Source organism: Chiloscyllium punctatum, chromosome 46, assembly GCF_047496795.1.
Source record: "Chiloscyllium punctatum isolate Juve2018m chromosome 46, sChiPun1.3, whole genome shotgun sequence".
Taxonomy (NCBI): domain Eukaryota; kingdom Metazoa; phylum Chordata; class Chondrichthyes; order Orectolobiformes; family Hemiscylliidae; genus Chiloscyllium; species Chiloscyllium punctatum.
This window is the reverse complement of record NC_092784.1, coordinates 59,120,101-59,136,189: the sequence shown is the minus strand read 5'-3', so window position 1 is coordinate 59,136,189 and position 16,089 is coordinate 59,120,101. Positions and strand designations below refer to the sequence as shown.

General features: G+C 43.8%; 1 protein-coding gene across 5 annotated transcripts in view; it reads left to right on the top strand.

Moving 5' to 3' along the window:
- LOC140468159 (uncharacterized) overlaps nucleotides 1-16,089 on the top strand; it is a 39,520-nt gene that overhangs the window by 7,185 nt on the left and 16,246 nt on the right. For 4 of the 5 annotated variants that reach the window (XM_072564374.1, XM_072564375.1, XM_072564372.1 and 1 more), the window contains exon 2: nucleotides 9,367-9,896. In XM_072564374.1, the coding sequence (XP_072420475.1) occupies nucleotides 9,434-9,896 (463 nt within the window). In that variant the 5' untranslated portion in view covers nucleotides 9,367-9,433. Of the gene's footprint in view, nucleotides 1-1,791; nucleotides 1,931-9,366; nucleotides 9,897-16,089 lie in introns of all 5 variants that reach the window. The other variant, XM_072564373.1, reaches the window with a different exon arrangement.

Below are 16,089 nucleotides of genomic sequence, written 5' to 3'. Positions count from 1 at the left end.
TTTGCAATCTAGTTTCCTTCTATCAGCAACCTAGCATTGAGGTAGGGAAATTCCAGAGACCACTATCCATGGGGCATGGGGAGGATTCCTGTTGCACCTGTTTTTTATTTTAAAACAATCCCCTTAGTATTGTCCGCATCCCATAATATTTTCTGGCTGAATACAACATTCTAATATTCTTGAAAGGTCTCTGTAATTACTAACTGTAGAATCCTTCCCTTGCTATGGCCATTGTATGGGTTTTTAAATGTGTGACAAATCCATGTCACAATGTTGGAGCTGAATTTTAATTTGTCATGTACACTTATGTACAAGACTAAATGTGTCAAAAATATAACTGTCCTCAATTTAATATAGGCTGAGTTGTCCTTTAAATCTGTCCTGATTTAATTTTATGATTATTTAAAATGGCTTGGAACAAGTTAATCTGCACTAGTATTACAGAATTTTGAAACACTTAGGCTTATTAATTTCAGTACACTGAATCATAGCTTTGTCCAAACCCATCATCTCTATTTGCCTGCTACTTTTATTCCTGTTAATTGCCTCACTTTTTTTTTGAGGTGCTAACTTGTTCTACCTTGGGTCCCCCAATTTCTATGGGAAGACTTTTTTTTTCTCCCTTTACTTCCCGCCCCCCCCCCCCCTCTCATTTGAGCTCTAGCTAATCACTACTCTTTCTTTCTCAAACATTGCTAATCTTCTAATTTTTGAAGGAATGCTCATACACTGAATCCCAAGTTTCCTAGGAGCACTACAAAACCACAAGCTACAGAGGATGTTCGGTTTGATGACCCCTATGTGAGATACATGAGTTGGTTTTGAGGAGCCTCTTTGTGGGAGGCTGGGGATCTCAGAACTGTGAATGGCCACCAACAGGTAATGTTTCTTACAGAAAGCTGGTTTAGAATTGGCATGGACACAGGTTTTGGTGGGGATGGCTAGAAATGGAAAGCTAAGGCCATAAAGGTGGGGAATAAGGTGAACTTTGAAATGTATCTACTTGGCAAGGAGTCAGCTGGAGAAGTTTTGGTTTTTTTTTTGAAGGGGAACAAGACTAGGTGCTGATTAATACAGAAATTTCTCTCCTTCAAGAAAAGGGTAGAATGATTAGAAGTAGAGCATTCAAGTAATGAATAACTTGAGGATTGAGGGGCCATTTTCCAGTGTCTGAGGCAAATTATCCCTCCGCCCACATCCAAGAATTCCATGGGATTTGCTGGTAACTCCATTTCTGACAAAACAACTTTTTGTTGGCTGTCTCAACACTTCATGTTAGACTATCAAACCTGCTGGCTAAGTGCAGGTCATAACTCTGCAGTTGCCCCATGGTGTTGGGTCCTTCTCTCAAGGTTTCACACAAGGTGCAATTCATGCACATTGACTTCTGCAAACACTTTATTTAAAGCCTGTAACGGTAGGTGGACCCCTTTGACCCTCTTTGCAAGTGTGTGAAGTCAAAGGCTCTGAATAAAAAAATCTATCTCCTTCACACTGGTCAGTTGGCCTCTGCACTGTCCTTTAGAAACCCAGAATGGGTGCTAGACTAGGCCATTCAGCCCTTTGAGTCTGCCCCACCATTCAATGTTAATGGCTGATCATGCCACATCTGTAAATCCCTCCATGTTGTTTTTTTCTCCACACCCATTGATCTCTCTTTGCTGCAAGGGCTCTCTTGAATATAATCTGACAAACTTCTCCAGTGTCTTTCTGTGGGAGAGAATTTCACCACTTCAGAACTGAGTGAAGCAACCTTTCCTGTCCTGAATAGTTTATCCCTCTTATTTTTAGATTTTAATCCTAAATTCTGGACTTTGACAACATTTAAGAACATTCTTCCTGCATCCAGCCAGACCAGTCCCATCAGGATTTTTGTATGGATCTGATCTCTTCTCTCCCACCCTACCACCAACAATTCTTCGAAATACCAGTGAGTATAAGCCCAGTTAACCCAATCTTAGATCAGTCTGCTGAACCTTTTTACTGGACTCCCTCAATAGCAAGAAGGTCTCTCCTCTGACTCAACTACAAATACCCAAGGCCCTGTATAACTGCAATAAAACCTCCCTACTCTAATACTCCAAGCTCTGGCTGTGAAGGCCAGGATGCCATTAGCTTTCCTCACTGCCTACTGCACCTTTTTGAATCTTTCTTGCACCCTCAATGCCTTCACATTGTCCCAGTGAATTGCCCAGGATTGGCCTGTGCTCCACTTGAGATGAACCAGTATTTTCACAATTCTTAATTTGTGCTGTCTAATTTTATTCAAACCCAGGATTCTGTGTGTACATATCCTGCCCCTTGCAGTGATGCTGAACCTACACAAGACTGTAGTTTACACTACATGACACTTTCTCCCCATCTGAGGTCAGCCTGTAGCGGGCAGCACAGTGGTTAGCACTGCTGCCTCAGTGCCAGAGACCTGGGTTCAATTCCCACCTGGGCTTTTGCCCAAAATGTCAATTTTGAAGCCCCTTGGATGCTGCCTGAACTGCTGTGCTCCTCCAGCACCACTAATCCAGAATCTGGTTTCCAGCATCTGCAGTCATTGTTTTTACCTCAATTCCCACCTCAGGCAATTGTCTGTGGAATTTGCACATTCTCCCAGTGTCTGTGGGTTTCCTCCAGGTGCTCAGGTTTCCTCCCACAGTGCAAAGATGTGCAGGTCAGGTGAATTGGCCATGCTAAATTGCCCATAGTGTTTAGGTGTGGGGGAATGGTTCTGGGTGGGTTGCTCTTTGGTGGGTTAGTGTGGACTTGTGCCAAAGGGCCTGTTTCCACACTAAGTAATCTAGGTGGTTTATCTCTGTACTTTTTTCTTTTAAAAGTTGTGGCCCTTGTGACTTTGCTATCCTCTGGTAATGCCCTACAACACCAGTGTGTAAAATTCACAGCTGGTGCATCTGTCATTTGGACTCACAGGATTGCCAGGGCCTAGGCTCTGGTAGGATGGACTGAGACCCCTGTCTTCCAGTAGCTGCACTGACTTGGCTTTGACCAACAAGAAGCCAATCCAGAAAATCCTGTTCTGGCTTGACTTTGAATGTTGCCCCTAGACAGTCACTAAAGTCTAGCCACTTGCTGATTGGTGTTTCTTTTTAAACCTCTAACTGCTTTGCCCTCTACCCCCAAATTGCCAGAAGAATAATTTCTGGACTCTTCAGTTAACACTTCCACCCTGTCTTTCCCACCCCCACCCCCCTCTCTCTGACCTATCACCTCTATTCCCACCCCATTCATCCATTGTACTCTTGGATACTTTCTCCCCAGCCCCACCCCCATTATCTCTCTCCACCCTAGAGGCTTCCTGTCTCCCTTCCTGATGAAGGGCTTTTGCCCGAAACATTTTTTTTTCCCTGCTCCTCGGATGCTGTCTGACCTGCTTTTCCAGCACCACACTGATCTAAACTCTGGTTTCCAGCATCAGCAGTCCTCACTTTGAAGCATAGTTGATGCTTCCTGTCTCTCGGCTCAACGTGGAGTCCATGTCCAATCCTCACAGCCATAATTCCCAGAGTGGAGATTTGCTCGTGTTCCCAGTGGAACTGGCACTACTGACTTTCCATCTTGCCTCTGAATTTGTTTTAATGTCTTTAATTTTCTCCCAGTTGTAGAGAAAATGTCTATCAATCATCAATATTGACTTTCTGTCTGGGTGTGCTTCCTGACCAGTGTCTCTGGCAGCAGTAGTCTGAGGTGGTTAGTGCTATGTCAGACAGCAGCAAAAATCTGAGTTTATAGCACTCAGCTGGCTGCAACTAACATTTTAGGATAAAATGTGCCCAGGGACTGAGGGTGGAAATTGTGGCTAACCCCTTTACAATCTTGCCCTCTTGATTTTGGGAGGAGCATGCTCCCTTCAGTGAAAGGAGTGGTTTGTGAAGAGGGTAATTTAACATGGTTACCACATCCCTGGAAACCAGTCCAAATGTAAATGGAGTTTTGCTGTTTGTGTGAATGCAGTTGGTAGCAATTTTGCATGGGAGAGACTTTGAATGCATTCAAATCCACTTTGAGCCCACAAGTGCTTTCCAATCTACTTGCTCGTGGCAAGTAATCGGGCCTTTCCATATTCTGATACTATAGACAACTGATCAATGCCTTCCTCAGTTAAGTGATTCTTGACTTGGAATGAGTTGAAGCTGCACTGTTTTATCTTGTTCTAAAGCTGTTGGACTGTTTTCACAAATATGGGTCAATTTATGGACAAATGGAGGACCATGCCAAACTGCTTCACTAGGACTAAAGATTTAAGACCAACTATTTCCTCAGCAAAACAAGGCCTCCCTTAAATTACTACAGCACTGGACCTTGGAGTCCAAGTCCCATTTGGTGTGACAATTAATTCCCCCCCCCCATTTAGATTGAATAGAGGGACTGAATGGCCTCCCCCTCTCCCTGGTCTCAACCTCCAACCTGAAAGCCAGTTTATTCTCAGTTGCTAACGTTGTAGCTTTTTTAACTCTTGTCAGAGACTTGTAACATGTGAACGATTTGTTCTGTGCTTACTGAAAGTCAAGTACTTGGAAGCTTGAAACAGTAAGTTCCAATGGGTCAAGGATCCTCTGAACAAGGACCACTTCAACTGCCTCCCTAGTCTTTCTCTCCACCCATAACCCCATGTTTTTGGGGCAGGGGTGTTGGCTGGTGTTTTGGCTAATAATTTTTCAGTTTTTAAAAAAAAATCTGCTACAAAGATCTCTTGTGAACTTCTTCATCCTTTTTTTTGTTTTTAGACCGAAGTTGACAAATTCTGCACTTAGTATCTAATCTCTTACTCCCTTCCCCTCTTTCTTTCTCACCCCCCCCCCCCCCCCTCCCCAAACCACCTACAATTACTCCCTGAAAGACCATTGCTTGCCTAACAATTCTGGGTAGACTAGGTAGTGACTTGCCTTATTGGGTAGTGTATTCCATAGGAATGGAGAGGTCACGTTGTGGCTGGTTAGGCCACTGAGGCTGCATACAATTCTGGTCTCCTTGCTTCCATTGAAGATGGTACCTGTACCCTTTCAAGGACAGGGTTTGAAAGGTTTGAGCTAAAGGAGAGAAATGGCCTTCAATGCTCCAGGGAAGACCTAAGGAGTGACATTGTGGATATTTAGAAATGTCATGAGGGGTCTTGGTGAATAGTCAAGATTTTCTCCCTGAGGTGGGAGAGTCCAGAACTAGAGCATTCTTTTAGAGGGCAAAGATTGAAAAGGGACCTGAGGGGCAATGTATTCAGGCAGAGGATGGTGCAGTATGGAATGAGCTGTCAGAGGAAGTGGAGGCTGGTACAATTACTTGGATGGGAGTAGGAAGGGATGTGGGACTAGATGAATTTTTAACATATCTGGTTAGCATGTCCAATGGGCTTGTTTCTGCTGCATGTGTCTGATTCTGGCATGGCATAGGTGTTTGGATGTTGGGTAAATGTAACTGTAGCCAGCCCACTTCATCATTGCTATCCCTGTCAGTGAATACTGAATGTTGCACAGCAGAGCTACTTGGAGGTCTTTAAAACTGGGGACCAATCCTGCTCATCGAACCAGGCTTCAGCATCACGCTCCACATCACCTCCACCTACGTTACATATTGGATGCAAAGTGTCTTTGTCTCCATTCACTTGTTGAGCTCTGTACCAAGGCTGACAGCAGGAATTGATTTTTAGTCAGGAAGTAATTCGGTGACTGCAATGCAGCTCAACATCTTTTAACTGAGTGAGAATTTTTATTTTAAAAAAACCATTCTTTCCCTCTTGAAACTAGACACCAGTGCTGTGATATTTCCATCAGTGCTTTCATCTATTTTGTGATCTATTTTCTGATCTTGTGTAACAAGCTATCGCTGCAATTGTGGAAATATCTGGCTCAAGTAGTATGTTCATTGCCAGATGCTGTTGATACAATTTTTAATCTGGTAACACTGCAGTGGTTACAATATTTTGGTGCATAAAATCTCTCCAAATGTGTCAACACTTCAGTGAGGATTTCCCTGTCATAATAGCTGTCTGGATAGCTTTGAGCTGTGTAAAACTGGGGTGCAATGCTGGTGATTACAGGTATTTTTTTCAGCTGAATAATTGCATGTAAACATGAGATGTTTAGTACCAGTGTATTCCTACTTCATTGCTACAGAGGATTCAGATTATTTCAGAATCTGTGTTTTCATTCCAGTAATGTCACTAACATTAACATTTTTAATTTGCATGTGACAGGTGGCAGTTTAACCTTTATCTTGGTGAGGACCAGATGGACAGTGTGGTAGCAGCAGACTGAATTGAAATAGCATTGTCTCATGGTACTTGAGTACTGTGAAAAGTGGACAATTACATTGTCAAGTCATGTTAGGTACAAAGATAATTGGGTACAGACTCTTTAGTCTCTCAAGAGTTTGATCTTCTGTTGCACAAATTAGAAAAAGTTCAGAATATCAGTCTCCGGAGACCTCCACTGCCACAGATAAGGCATTAGTTGGGCAAAGGTTAGTTTTTTTTTGTGCAATTTAATTTGAAACCACTTCTACACCCACCTTTTTAATAAAGTTTTTAATTCTTGATCTAGGAGTCCAGTATTTGGTGGGTCTACTGAAGTCAGAGCTGTGCAGCACAGAAACAGATCCTTTGGTCCAACCCGTCCATGCTGACCAGATATCCCAACACAATCTAGTCCCACCGACCAGCACCTGGCCCATATCCCTCCAAACCCTTCCTATTCATATACCCATCCAAATGCCTCTTAAATGTTGCAATTGTACCAGCCTCCGCATCCTATGGCAGCTCATTCCATACATGTACCACCATCTACATGAAAATGATGCCCCTTAGGTTTAGGGTGAGCGGAAAGATATAAAATAGACCTAACTCTAGTTCTGGAGTTCAGGGAAAAGACTGTCTATTTATTCTATCCATGCCCCTCAGATTTTATAAACCTCTATAAGGTCACCCCTCAGCCTTTGATGCTCCAGGGAAAACAGCCTCAGCCTGTTCAGCCTCTCCCTGTAGCTCAGATCCTCCAACCCTGGCAACATCCTTGTCAGCCTTTTCTGAACCCTTTCAAGTTTCACAACATCTTTCCGATAGGAAGGAGACCAGAATTGCACGCAATATTCCAACAGTGGCCTAACCAATGTTCTGTACAGCCACAACATGACCTCCCAACTCCTGTACTCAATACTCTGACCAATAAAGCATACCAAACACTGCCTTCACTATCCTATCTACTTGCACACCAAGGTCTTTGTTCAGCAACACTCCCTAGGACCTTACCATTAAGTGTATAAGTCCTGCTAAGATTTGACTTCCCAAAATGCAACACCTCACCTTTATCTGAATTAAACTCCATCTGCCACTCATTGGCCCATCTGATCAAGATTCTGTTGTACTGAGGTAATCTCTTTCACTGTACATGACACCAAAATTGGAGGTGTAACCTGCAAACTTTCTAACTGTACCTCTTATGCTCCTATTCAAATAATTTCTATAAATGAAAAGACTTAGTCCCAGCACTGAGCCTTGTGGCATTCCACTGGTCACAGGCCTCCAGTCTGAAAAGCTACCCTCCACCATCACCCTCTGTCTTCTACCTTTTGAGCCAGTTCTGTATCCAAATGGCTAGTTCTCCCTGTATTCCATGAGACCTAACCTTGCTAACCAGTCTCCCATGGGGAACCTTGTCGAATGCCTTATTGAAATGCATAGATCACATCTACCACTCTGCCCACATCAGCCCTCTTCATCATCACACACTCTCTCTTCCTGGTCAGTCTTTGGGTTGTCTCCACCCCTCCCTCATATCTCAAACTTGATTGTTTGAAAGCTGTGACAATGGCTGGTAGCCTCTGTTTTTGGAGGGGGACTGTGAGCAGGGCTTGTGGTGTCTGAAGCAGTTGTAGCCTGAAGTGGTGATCTGACAATGACCATGTACCCCCTGTGAGGCAGTCGACTGTTACCATTCTGCTCATGACCGGAGTATAAAGATCTGACTCTCTCTGGACTCTAATCATTTAAGTCAAATCAGTGACCAGTTGTCCTTTTTTTTTTATTATTATTGTAACCAAAGCTCTAATAGCCCAAATACTATACCTGACTTGGCTGTAAACATCTGATGTAAAAGCTGATACTAATAAGGCATGTTATTTTGGTCATGGGATGTTATCTGATATTCAGACCTCTACAGATTGTCTTTTATATATACATATGTAACAAGAACTGATCTTTATCGCCATTAACCATAAACCCAACTTTGAGTTGCAGCTCCCTAGCTTTGTGATTTTTTTTTTGTTTTAATACCTGTATTGAAAAGGTGAAGCAGCTGTAGCCTTAATGGATCGTCTAGTTGCTCTCTAGAGACAGCTGCTGGTACTTTAACCAGAGGGGGTTCTGATCAGGGGAGAGCTTAGAGGGTCCTTCTCCACCCCACTGCTGTGAGAATTAAACCACTCCTTGCATAGCAGGCCAGCTCACTGTACAGTGCTGACTAACTCCTCCTGTCCAAAAAAACTGCAATTCCTTAATCTTGTGTTAGTGGCTCTCACTATAGTTCACTCTAGACTTTGTGTACAGGAGCATTGTGCACAGTGTGCCTTGCACTTCGGAATTTGTTTTTGCTTTGGTTTACACTGCCAACAATTCCAATACCTTCAATGCTCATTTCAGCTCATCAGCTGGGTACAAATACCTTGCTGGTGTCACCTCTTTCTTTACCACTTCAAGTTCTTCTTTCTAAATTCTGCCTTCCACCAGGAAGGTGACAGTGTTCTCACCAGACTATGCCATAACCCAAGAGACCCAGGTAAATGTTCTGTGGACCTATGGTTCAATCCTTCACCTATCTTGGGTGCACTAGCCAGAGAGAAGGGGCACTGACTGGTTTTGAATATTCTCATACAGTTATTGCACAGAAACAATTTTTTGTCCAGTCAATCCCTGCTGACCAGATTTCCTGAATTAATAATGTTCCCATATGGCCATATCCCTCTAAACCTTTCCTAATCATATACCCATCCAGATGTCTTAAAGGTTGTAATTATACCAACCTCTGGCAGCATGTTTCATACACACCACCCCATAGATCCTTAATCTTTCTGCTCACCTTTAACCTTTACCCTTTGGGTACATCTGTGTGGCCTTTTTTCTTTGAAGAAACAGGCCACTCAGCTCAGTCTGCACTGACCCTCCAATATGAAGGGTCACTTTAGAATCCAAATACCAATCAGTTGGTGGTGATTGATCTGATCTAATGGGGGTCAAATCAAACATACACGTCAGAATCCACACTCTAGGAACCTTTTGCCAATCTATAAAGGAGGAAACTGCAGGGTGATTTTTGAATGGTTTTTGTTCATCTTGGAGTTCTTAATTGTACTGTTCTTCCCTTCTGACAGTGTGCCTTTCTCCTCCTGGAGTCTAGTTGTCAGCTGCCCTGTTCTCCACCTACTGTAGCAAGACACCATGGACTCTGAGGGCTGTGACATGCCAAGCACTTCCAACCAAGCCGTGAAAGAGGAAGGTCATGTAGCAGTGGCCCAAGGCTCGTTGAACAAGCCAAAGAGCAGACTGACGAAACCTGGTGTGAAGCTGCCCAATGAAATTCAGGCCAAGGTTGGCAACAAGGGAAACAGGCAACCAATTTCCAATAGGCCAGCTTCCACACGGCACAGATTGCCCAGTGGCAGTAAAAAGAGCATTGAGCAAGGGCCAAGAGTCACGGCAACGCACACCACACTGGGATCTGGCACATCATCCCATGCTAAAATCATGGAGAAGAAAATGGCAGCCAGGGACAAGGTCACAAAGGAACTGAGTGGGGCGTATACTGGAAGTGGAAATGGTGGTCTGATTTTGAGGAAGGCTGGAGGACCAAGCAATGCTGTTGCTAAGGTGAAGAATCCAACTCCACAGCCCAACCTCACAGGTGGGTCAACTATCACTTTTTTCCTCCTCTGTTCAGAATAAATTCCGTCAGTCACCAGTTCAGTCATTTGTTGTACACCCCTCTCCACTCCATAGCTTTATTTTAAAATAAAGGTGCTGTCTTTTTATCTGAATGTTGGTTGAAAGATGGATTCTCAGTTGTTTTTTTTTCATCTTATCAGATCTTGGGATTTTCTTTAGAATAGGAGAAAGTGAGGACTGCAGATGCTGGGGATCAGAGCTTAGAAATATGTTGCTGGAAAAGTGCAGCAGGTCAGGCAGCATCGAAGGAGAATCGACATTTCGGGCATAAAGTTCTCCTTCTCCTTTGCTGCCTGACCTGCTGTGCTTTTCCAGCAACTTTTTTTTTTATTTTCTTAGAATAGTACAGCACAAGAATGGACTTTTTTTTTTTGTCCAGTGATGTTGTACCAAACATGGTGGCGAATGAAATTAATCCCCTCTGCCTGCTCTTCATCCATATCCTTCCATTTCTTGCATATGTAAAAAAAATTCCTTGAAGCCCCTATCATATCTACCACTACCCCCCTGTGGTACTGTTCCAAATCCTGCTGCTCTAGAGAAACTTTTTTTCTCTCCTCCTCTTTGTAGCTCATGCCTTCCAATCCAGGCAGCATTGTGGTCCACCTCTTCGGCACCCTATTCAGAGTCCCCTCCATGTGGTGACAAGTATTGAACACCATACTAAGTGTGGCCTAACCAAGTCTTAAAGTTTGCAATGGTACAGCCTGACTCCTGTCCTCTATCCCTGACAATGAAGTGCTAAGGTAGTATTCTTGTCTTGCCTACTTCACTGGCTGATTTCAGTGAGCTATGGTTTTAAACCTCAAGACCTTTCTGTACATCACTGCTGTTCAGTCCTGCCATTTAACTAAATATTTAACCACTTAGCCAGATGAAATGCATCTTTAATTTCTGCACCCAAATCTGTAACTGATATGTAGCCTTTGGCAAGCTTCTACACCATCCAGAACTCCATCGATCTTTGTATCTTCAGCAAACTTGCAATCCCAACCAGCTACAATTTCATCCAAGTCATTTTTATATAAATATCTCCATACTGATCCCTGCAGAGCTCCACTTGTTACTGACCTTCAGCCTGCAAACCGCCACCTTTCCACCACTACCCACCCTGGCTTCAGCAGGCAAGCAAACTTTGAATCACCTGGCCAAGTCACCATGGATCCCATGCATCTTAATCTTCTGGATGAGCTCACTTTATCCATACTTTACTAAAATCCATGTAAATGTCATCCACTGATCACCTTCACCTTGCAATTTAACCAAGTTAGTAAGACGTGACCTTCCCTGCATAAAGCCATGCTGACTGTCCCAAATTAGGCTGTATCTTTGTGCATAATGCTGGAACCCTCCGTCTCCAGTAGCTTGCCATACTAGGGCAGCACAATGGCTGATGGCATGGCTGCCTCATAGTGCCAGGGACCTGGCTGTGCTTCTACATGTGGGGCAACTGTCTGTGTGCAATTTGCACATCCTTTCCTGCTCTTCCCACTGTGGGAGGAAACATATGCAGATTAGGTGAATTGGCCATGCTGAATTGCCCAGTGTGCATTAGTCAGGGGTAAATAGGGTAGGAGAATGGGTCTTGGGGAAGACACTTGAGGATCAAGTGGACCGGTTTGCACACTGGGGATTCCATGAAATTGATGCAATATTTCTTTTCAGTAGTGTTTTGTCACCGACTGTGCTAATGTTTCTGTTGCACAGTTGCTCTGTCCCTTAGCACAAAAGGTCATTTGACTCATTAGTCCATGCTGGTCAAAGACCTGCCTAAATAACACTTTACCAGCTCTTGGTCCACAGTTCTGATGTTATGGTAATTTGTGATCATCAAAATTCTGCTGAATGCTAAGTTCTGACTTTTCCAGTAGGAAGTCCTAGTCTCTCTCATTGGAAGATGTTGCTTTAATTCACCTGAAGCTTTCCACCTGCGTTTTTAAAAATCTAATGCTGCTTGGTTATTCACATCCCTGCCAGTGAACAGGGCTTTTTCGATGCCTAATTCATGCACATCTCCATCAGTCCCCTCCTAATCTTTATTCCTTCAAGAATAATTACAGCCTATCCAATCATTCCTTGCAGCTCAGACCCTCCAGTCCAGGCAGTATCCTGGTAAATCTGCCTCACACCCTCTAGTGCAGTCACCCCCTTCTATAATGGGGTGACCAGAACTGCATGCAAACCACCCCTAGCTATGACTTGACTTGTATTCTACATAGTTCCAGAATAACTCGTCTGTTTGCTTTTTTAAAATTATAAGATGCTCATTCTGCAAATATGTCAAAACCACCTTTTCCATTTCCTACAGCATGGAGGCAGGCCAATTTGGTTCAAATTAGATTAGAATGGTGCTGGAAAAGCACAGCTGGTCAGGCAACATCTGAGGAGCAAGAAAAAAAGACACTTATGGCAAAAGCCGTTCAGGACTGAAGGTAGGAGGTCTCCAGGGTGTCTCCACCTGATGGAATTTTGTCCAAAGTTGTTTACTTTTTCTGCTCCTCAGATGCTGCCTGACATGCTGTGTTTTTCCAGCACCATTCTAATCTACCGTCTTCCAGCACTTGCAGTCCTCAGTTTTGCCCACTAGTTCAAACTAGCCCATGCCGATCAGTCTTGTCCTAATTTTTTTTTTTTTGCAGGCTCTCTGGGCGTGCACAGCAGTGTACCCCTCTGACCTGGAATTAAAATCCTAGTCTAATCCTTACCAAGTGACGACTTGTGAAAGCCCATCTTGTTCACTGACCCTCTTTATGGGAAGGAAATCTCTTGTCCTTACCCAATTCAGTGCTGTGCATCTCTAGTCACAGAATGTGGGCTAACTGCTGGGTGAGCAATAAAATGCTGGCTTTGGCAATAGTGCCCACATCCTACACAGTGCTTCAAATTGAACTTTGAGTCCAATGGTGAACTATATAACTTAATCTCTTTTTTGCCTGACTTGTCGACCCGGGCAATTTTTTTTGTTTTTGTCTTTCTCCCTGAAGTGTGTTAAACCGATTCCACCTGGTGGCCAGCTACTCGAAGGGAAGCTGTTTATTTGCTTTCTCTAACTCTGCTACTTCTCCCACTTTTTTTTTTAAATGAGGCTTTCTGTACAACTTGTGCACTGGCTGTCTTCTGGCATCCTGCAGTGACTTCCAGTGTTTTTTTTTTTGCTACTATCTTTTGGTTAAATCGAACCCACTCCCTGCTTCTCTACAGGGAAACGTTAGGCCCTGGCTGGGTAGAATGAAAAGCAGTACCCTGATTGCTGGGTCTGATCCTTGTAGCCTGGCCTGGCCCTCAGGACATGGCTTTGCAGAATCACTTTGTTTCCCAGGCAGTGGCCTTCTCTGTCCAACTTGGAAGGTTTGTTTGTTGTTTTTTTTTTTTTGCAAGTCATGTTCCAATGACACAAAGACCCCAGAGTCCAAGTAGGGAGGTGGACCCCCAGACCCAGATGTATCTAATAAAGACAACATAGTTTGTTTCCCTTATTAGCAATGATCAAAACTATTGGACCATGAATTAATTTCATAAATGGATGCCACTGTTCCTCACTCTCTTCTGCTAACTTCCTTTCCAGTCGATTCTCCCTCACCCCTCCAGTCCAATTTCCTTATTTAAACTGAGCATGGTGGTTTGAAACCAAGGTTTTAATCTACCACACTGCTCCAGGAATGGGGCAGGCTTGAGACAAGGTTACACACACGAGGATCAGGGTCAAGAAACTTACCAGCCATGATTTGAGGTGAGTCTGGTCTGCTGTTCAATGGACTGAATGGCCTAGCTGCTTCTAACTCTCTCTTTATGATAGTAACTGTTGGAGTTCAGTGAGGCAACTTGATTTAAAATAGCAGCATTCCTGAGTGGTTTTCACAAGGTAGATGTGGAGAGAATGTTTCTTTTTTTTTTCCCCACCACCCACCCAAGACCAGTTATTAAAAATCCACAGCTCCCCCAGGGAGCCTCACCTCTCCCACCCTGCACCACCCCCCCCCCCCCCCCCCCCCCCCCCCCAATGTTTGGAATGCCTCCTTCAGGTAGTGGAAGTGCTCGAATATTTTGTCAAGGTGACCCATTTATCTCGTGGACATGAGATGTACAGAATGGGGCAGGGGTGAGGGAGATACTATTTGTATTTGAATCCTCCTTGTTTCTCTCACCCACAGTACCAGGACAGGAGTACAATCTTCAAAGTTCTTGACGAGAGTTAAGTAGAGACCTGATCTTCTAATTCTGAAGACTTTTTTTTTTTGAATTTAACTTAGTTTGGGCTGTGGATTATCAGATTTAACATATCAAAGTGATGGAATAAAACCTGAGCATCTAATAATTTCTGCCTTGATGAGTCTCTCCAACTTACTGACCACATTGCAAACCGCTTTTTAAATCCATTATGGTATAGGTTGAAATATCTGTTATGTTTACTTTTAGGTGGCACATCAATGTGATCCATTTTAAGGGAGATCCCACAGAAAGGTGTGGGAGATATGTTCAACTTGTGGTTGAATTCCAAGCTCTTGTGGAAAGAATTGAGTAATTCCTTGGAGCCAGTTACAGAAAGGATTTGAGATTCCTGGTGGACTTCCCTGGGCTTGGCCCTGCAGTTGGCTCATCTCTTAAACTCATCTTAAATGTTATCTTTTAAACTCTTCAACTACTGATCCCTGAGTTGTCAAAAGGCAATATGATAACAACACTGCTTCTGATTTGCAGCATCCAAAAACATTGCTGGAAAAGCTCCGGTCTGGCAGCATCTGAGGAGGGAAATCACTTGAGGTTTTTGGATTGTGATTGTTTGCTAAAACTGAACTTTTTTTTTTCCCCCCCCCACCCTGTGCTGGTCAACCGTTGCTGACTGAACCCTACAGTTTCAGTCACCAGTGGGTATCCTAATGGCCTGTCTGAAAGGTGGTGTTCATATTTTATACGCACTCAGTCTTTGGGATCACTGGGTTTTCAACTCTTCATCCTTTTGCATGTTATTATCAACAGGACCCCACTGCGTTTCAGTACCTGTTTGGGAATATCCTTTTCCTTTACAAATGTAATGTAGAGGGGATAAAACATGGCATCAAATGGCTTGCAGTAACCCTGCAGAAACCAAGTTTGGCTTGGATTTGTCTTTAACACTCATACCTCAGAATTTGAGGTCTACAAAATGACTAGTTGCTTCAGTTGGCTTTGGTTAAATGGCTGGTACATCCTAAGGTCCAGGACCATATACTGAGGCGCTAAAGCTTGAGGCAGCTGCTGTCAGGGTGCAGTGGGAAAGAGCACCATCTGGGGTATAACAAGGGTCTGAGTTGTCAGAGTTGGTGCCTCCAAATGTGGGCATAAACAATTACTTGCATAACTAGGAAATGCTGCTTCATTTCCTGTAGAGAAGCTGAGATGTCCAAATTCCAATCTTTCATCTGCAAAGACTACAGAACGGATTTAGAATCCTTGTTATGCACTTGGATCTGAATCAAGTTAGCAAGTGGCAGCCTCACTTGCTGGTGAAGACTTGAGGTGGGAGTAGGGATAGATTTGGACACCATATGCCTTTCAGCTGTGCAGCAGGCACTGTTATTGGATACTAGTACACCACAGATCAGCAAGAGGTGTCAGTGCTTGCTGTGATTCTGACACCTTACACAAGGATCAACATGTTGACTGGCTTGGCAGCATTGTGCAAAGGTTTCTTCCTAGTCTAACTAGGAGTGCTTCAGTTTATCTTTCCCTTGCAAACTGCACCACCCCCACCTCCCCTGTGCTTGCAAGCTGAATGTGCCCTTGCTTAAAGTATACTCTAATCCCCACCCAAGCACTTTAGATTAACATGTCATTTCACTTGCTTACGTCATTGTCACATTTTTGTCACAACCTCCTGTTCCCATAAGCCCCCTGACAATTATCCACAGATGTGGGTGTCACTGGGTCAGCTTTGAGTTCGACCCCATTTGGAAGGTTAGGGTTCCCTGCCTTGAGTCTGCAGGATGTAATTGGAGCTACAATGCTGGTGAAGGAATTCCTGGATTCTGACCCTGGAATAGTGAGATTTCGGAGCTGGATGCTGAGGGGCTTGAAGGGGAGCTTGGACAAGGGAGGTTCCTGTCAACCTACTGACCTTGTACAAGTGGCTGTGGATTTAAAAGGTGCTGTCTTGGTGAACTTATGCAATTATG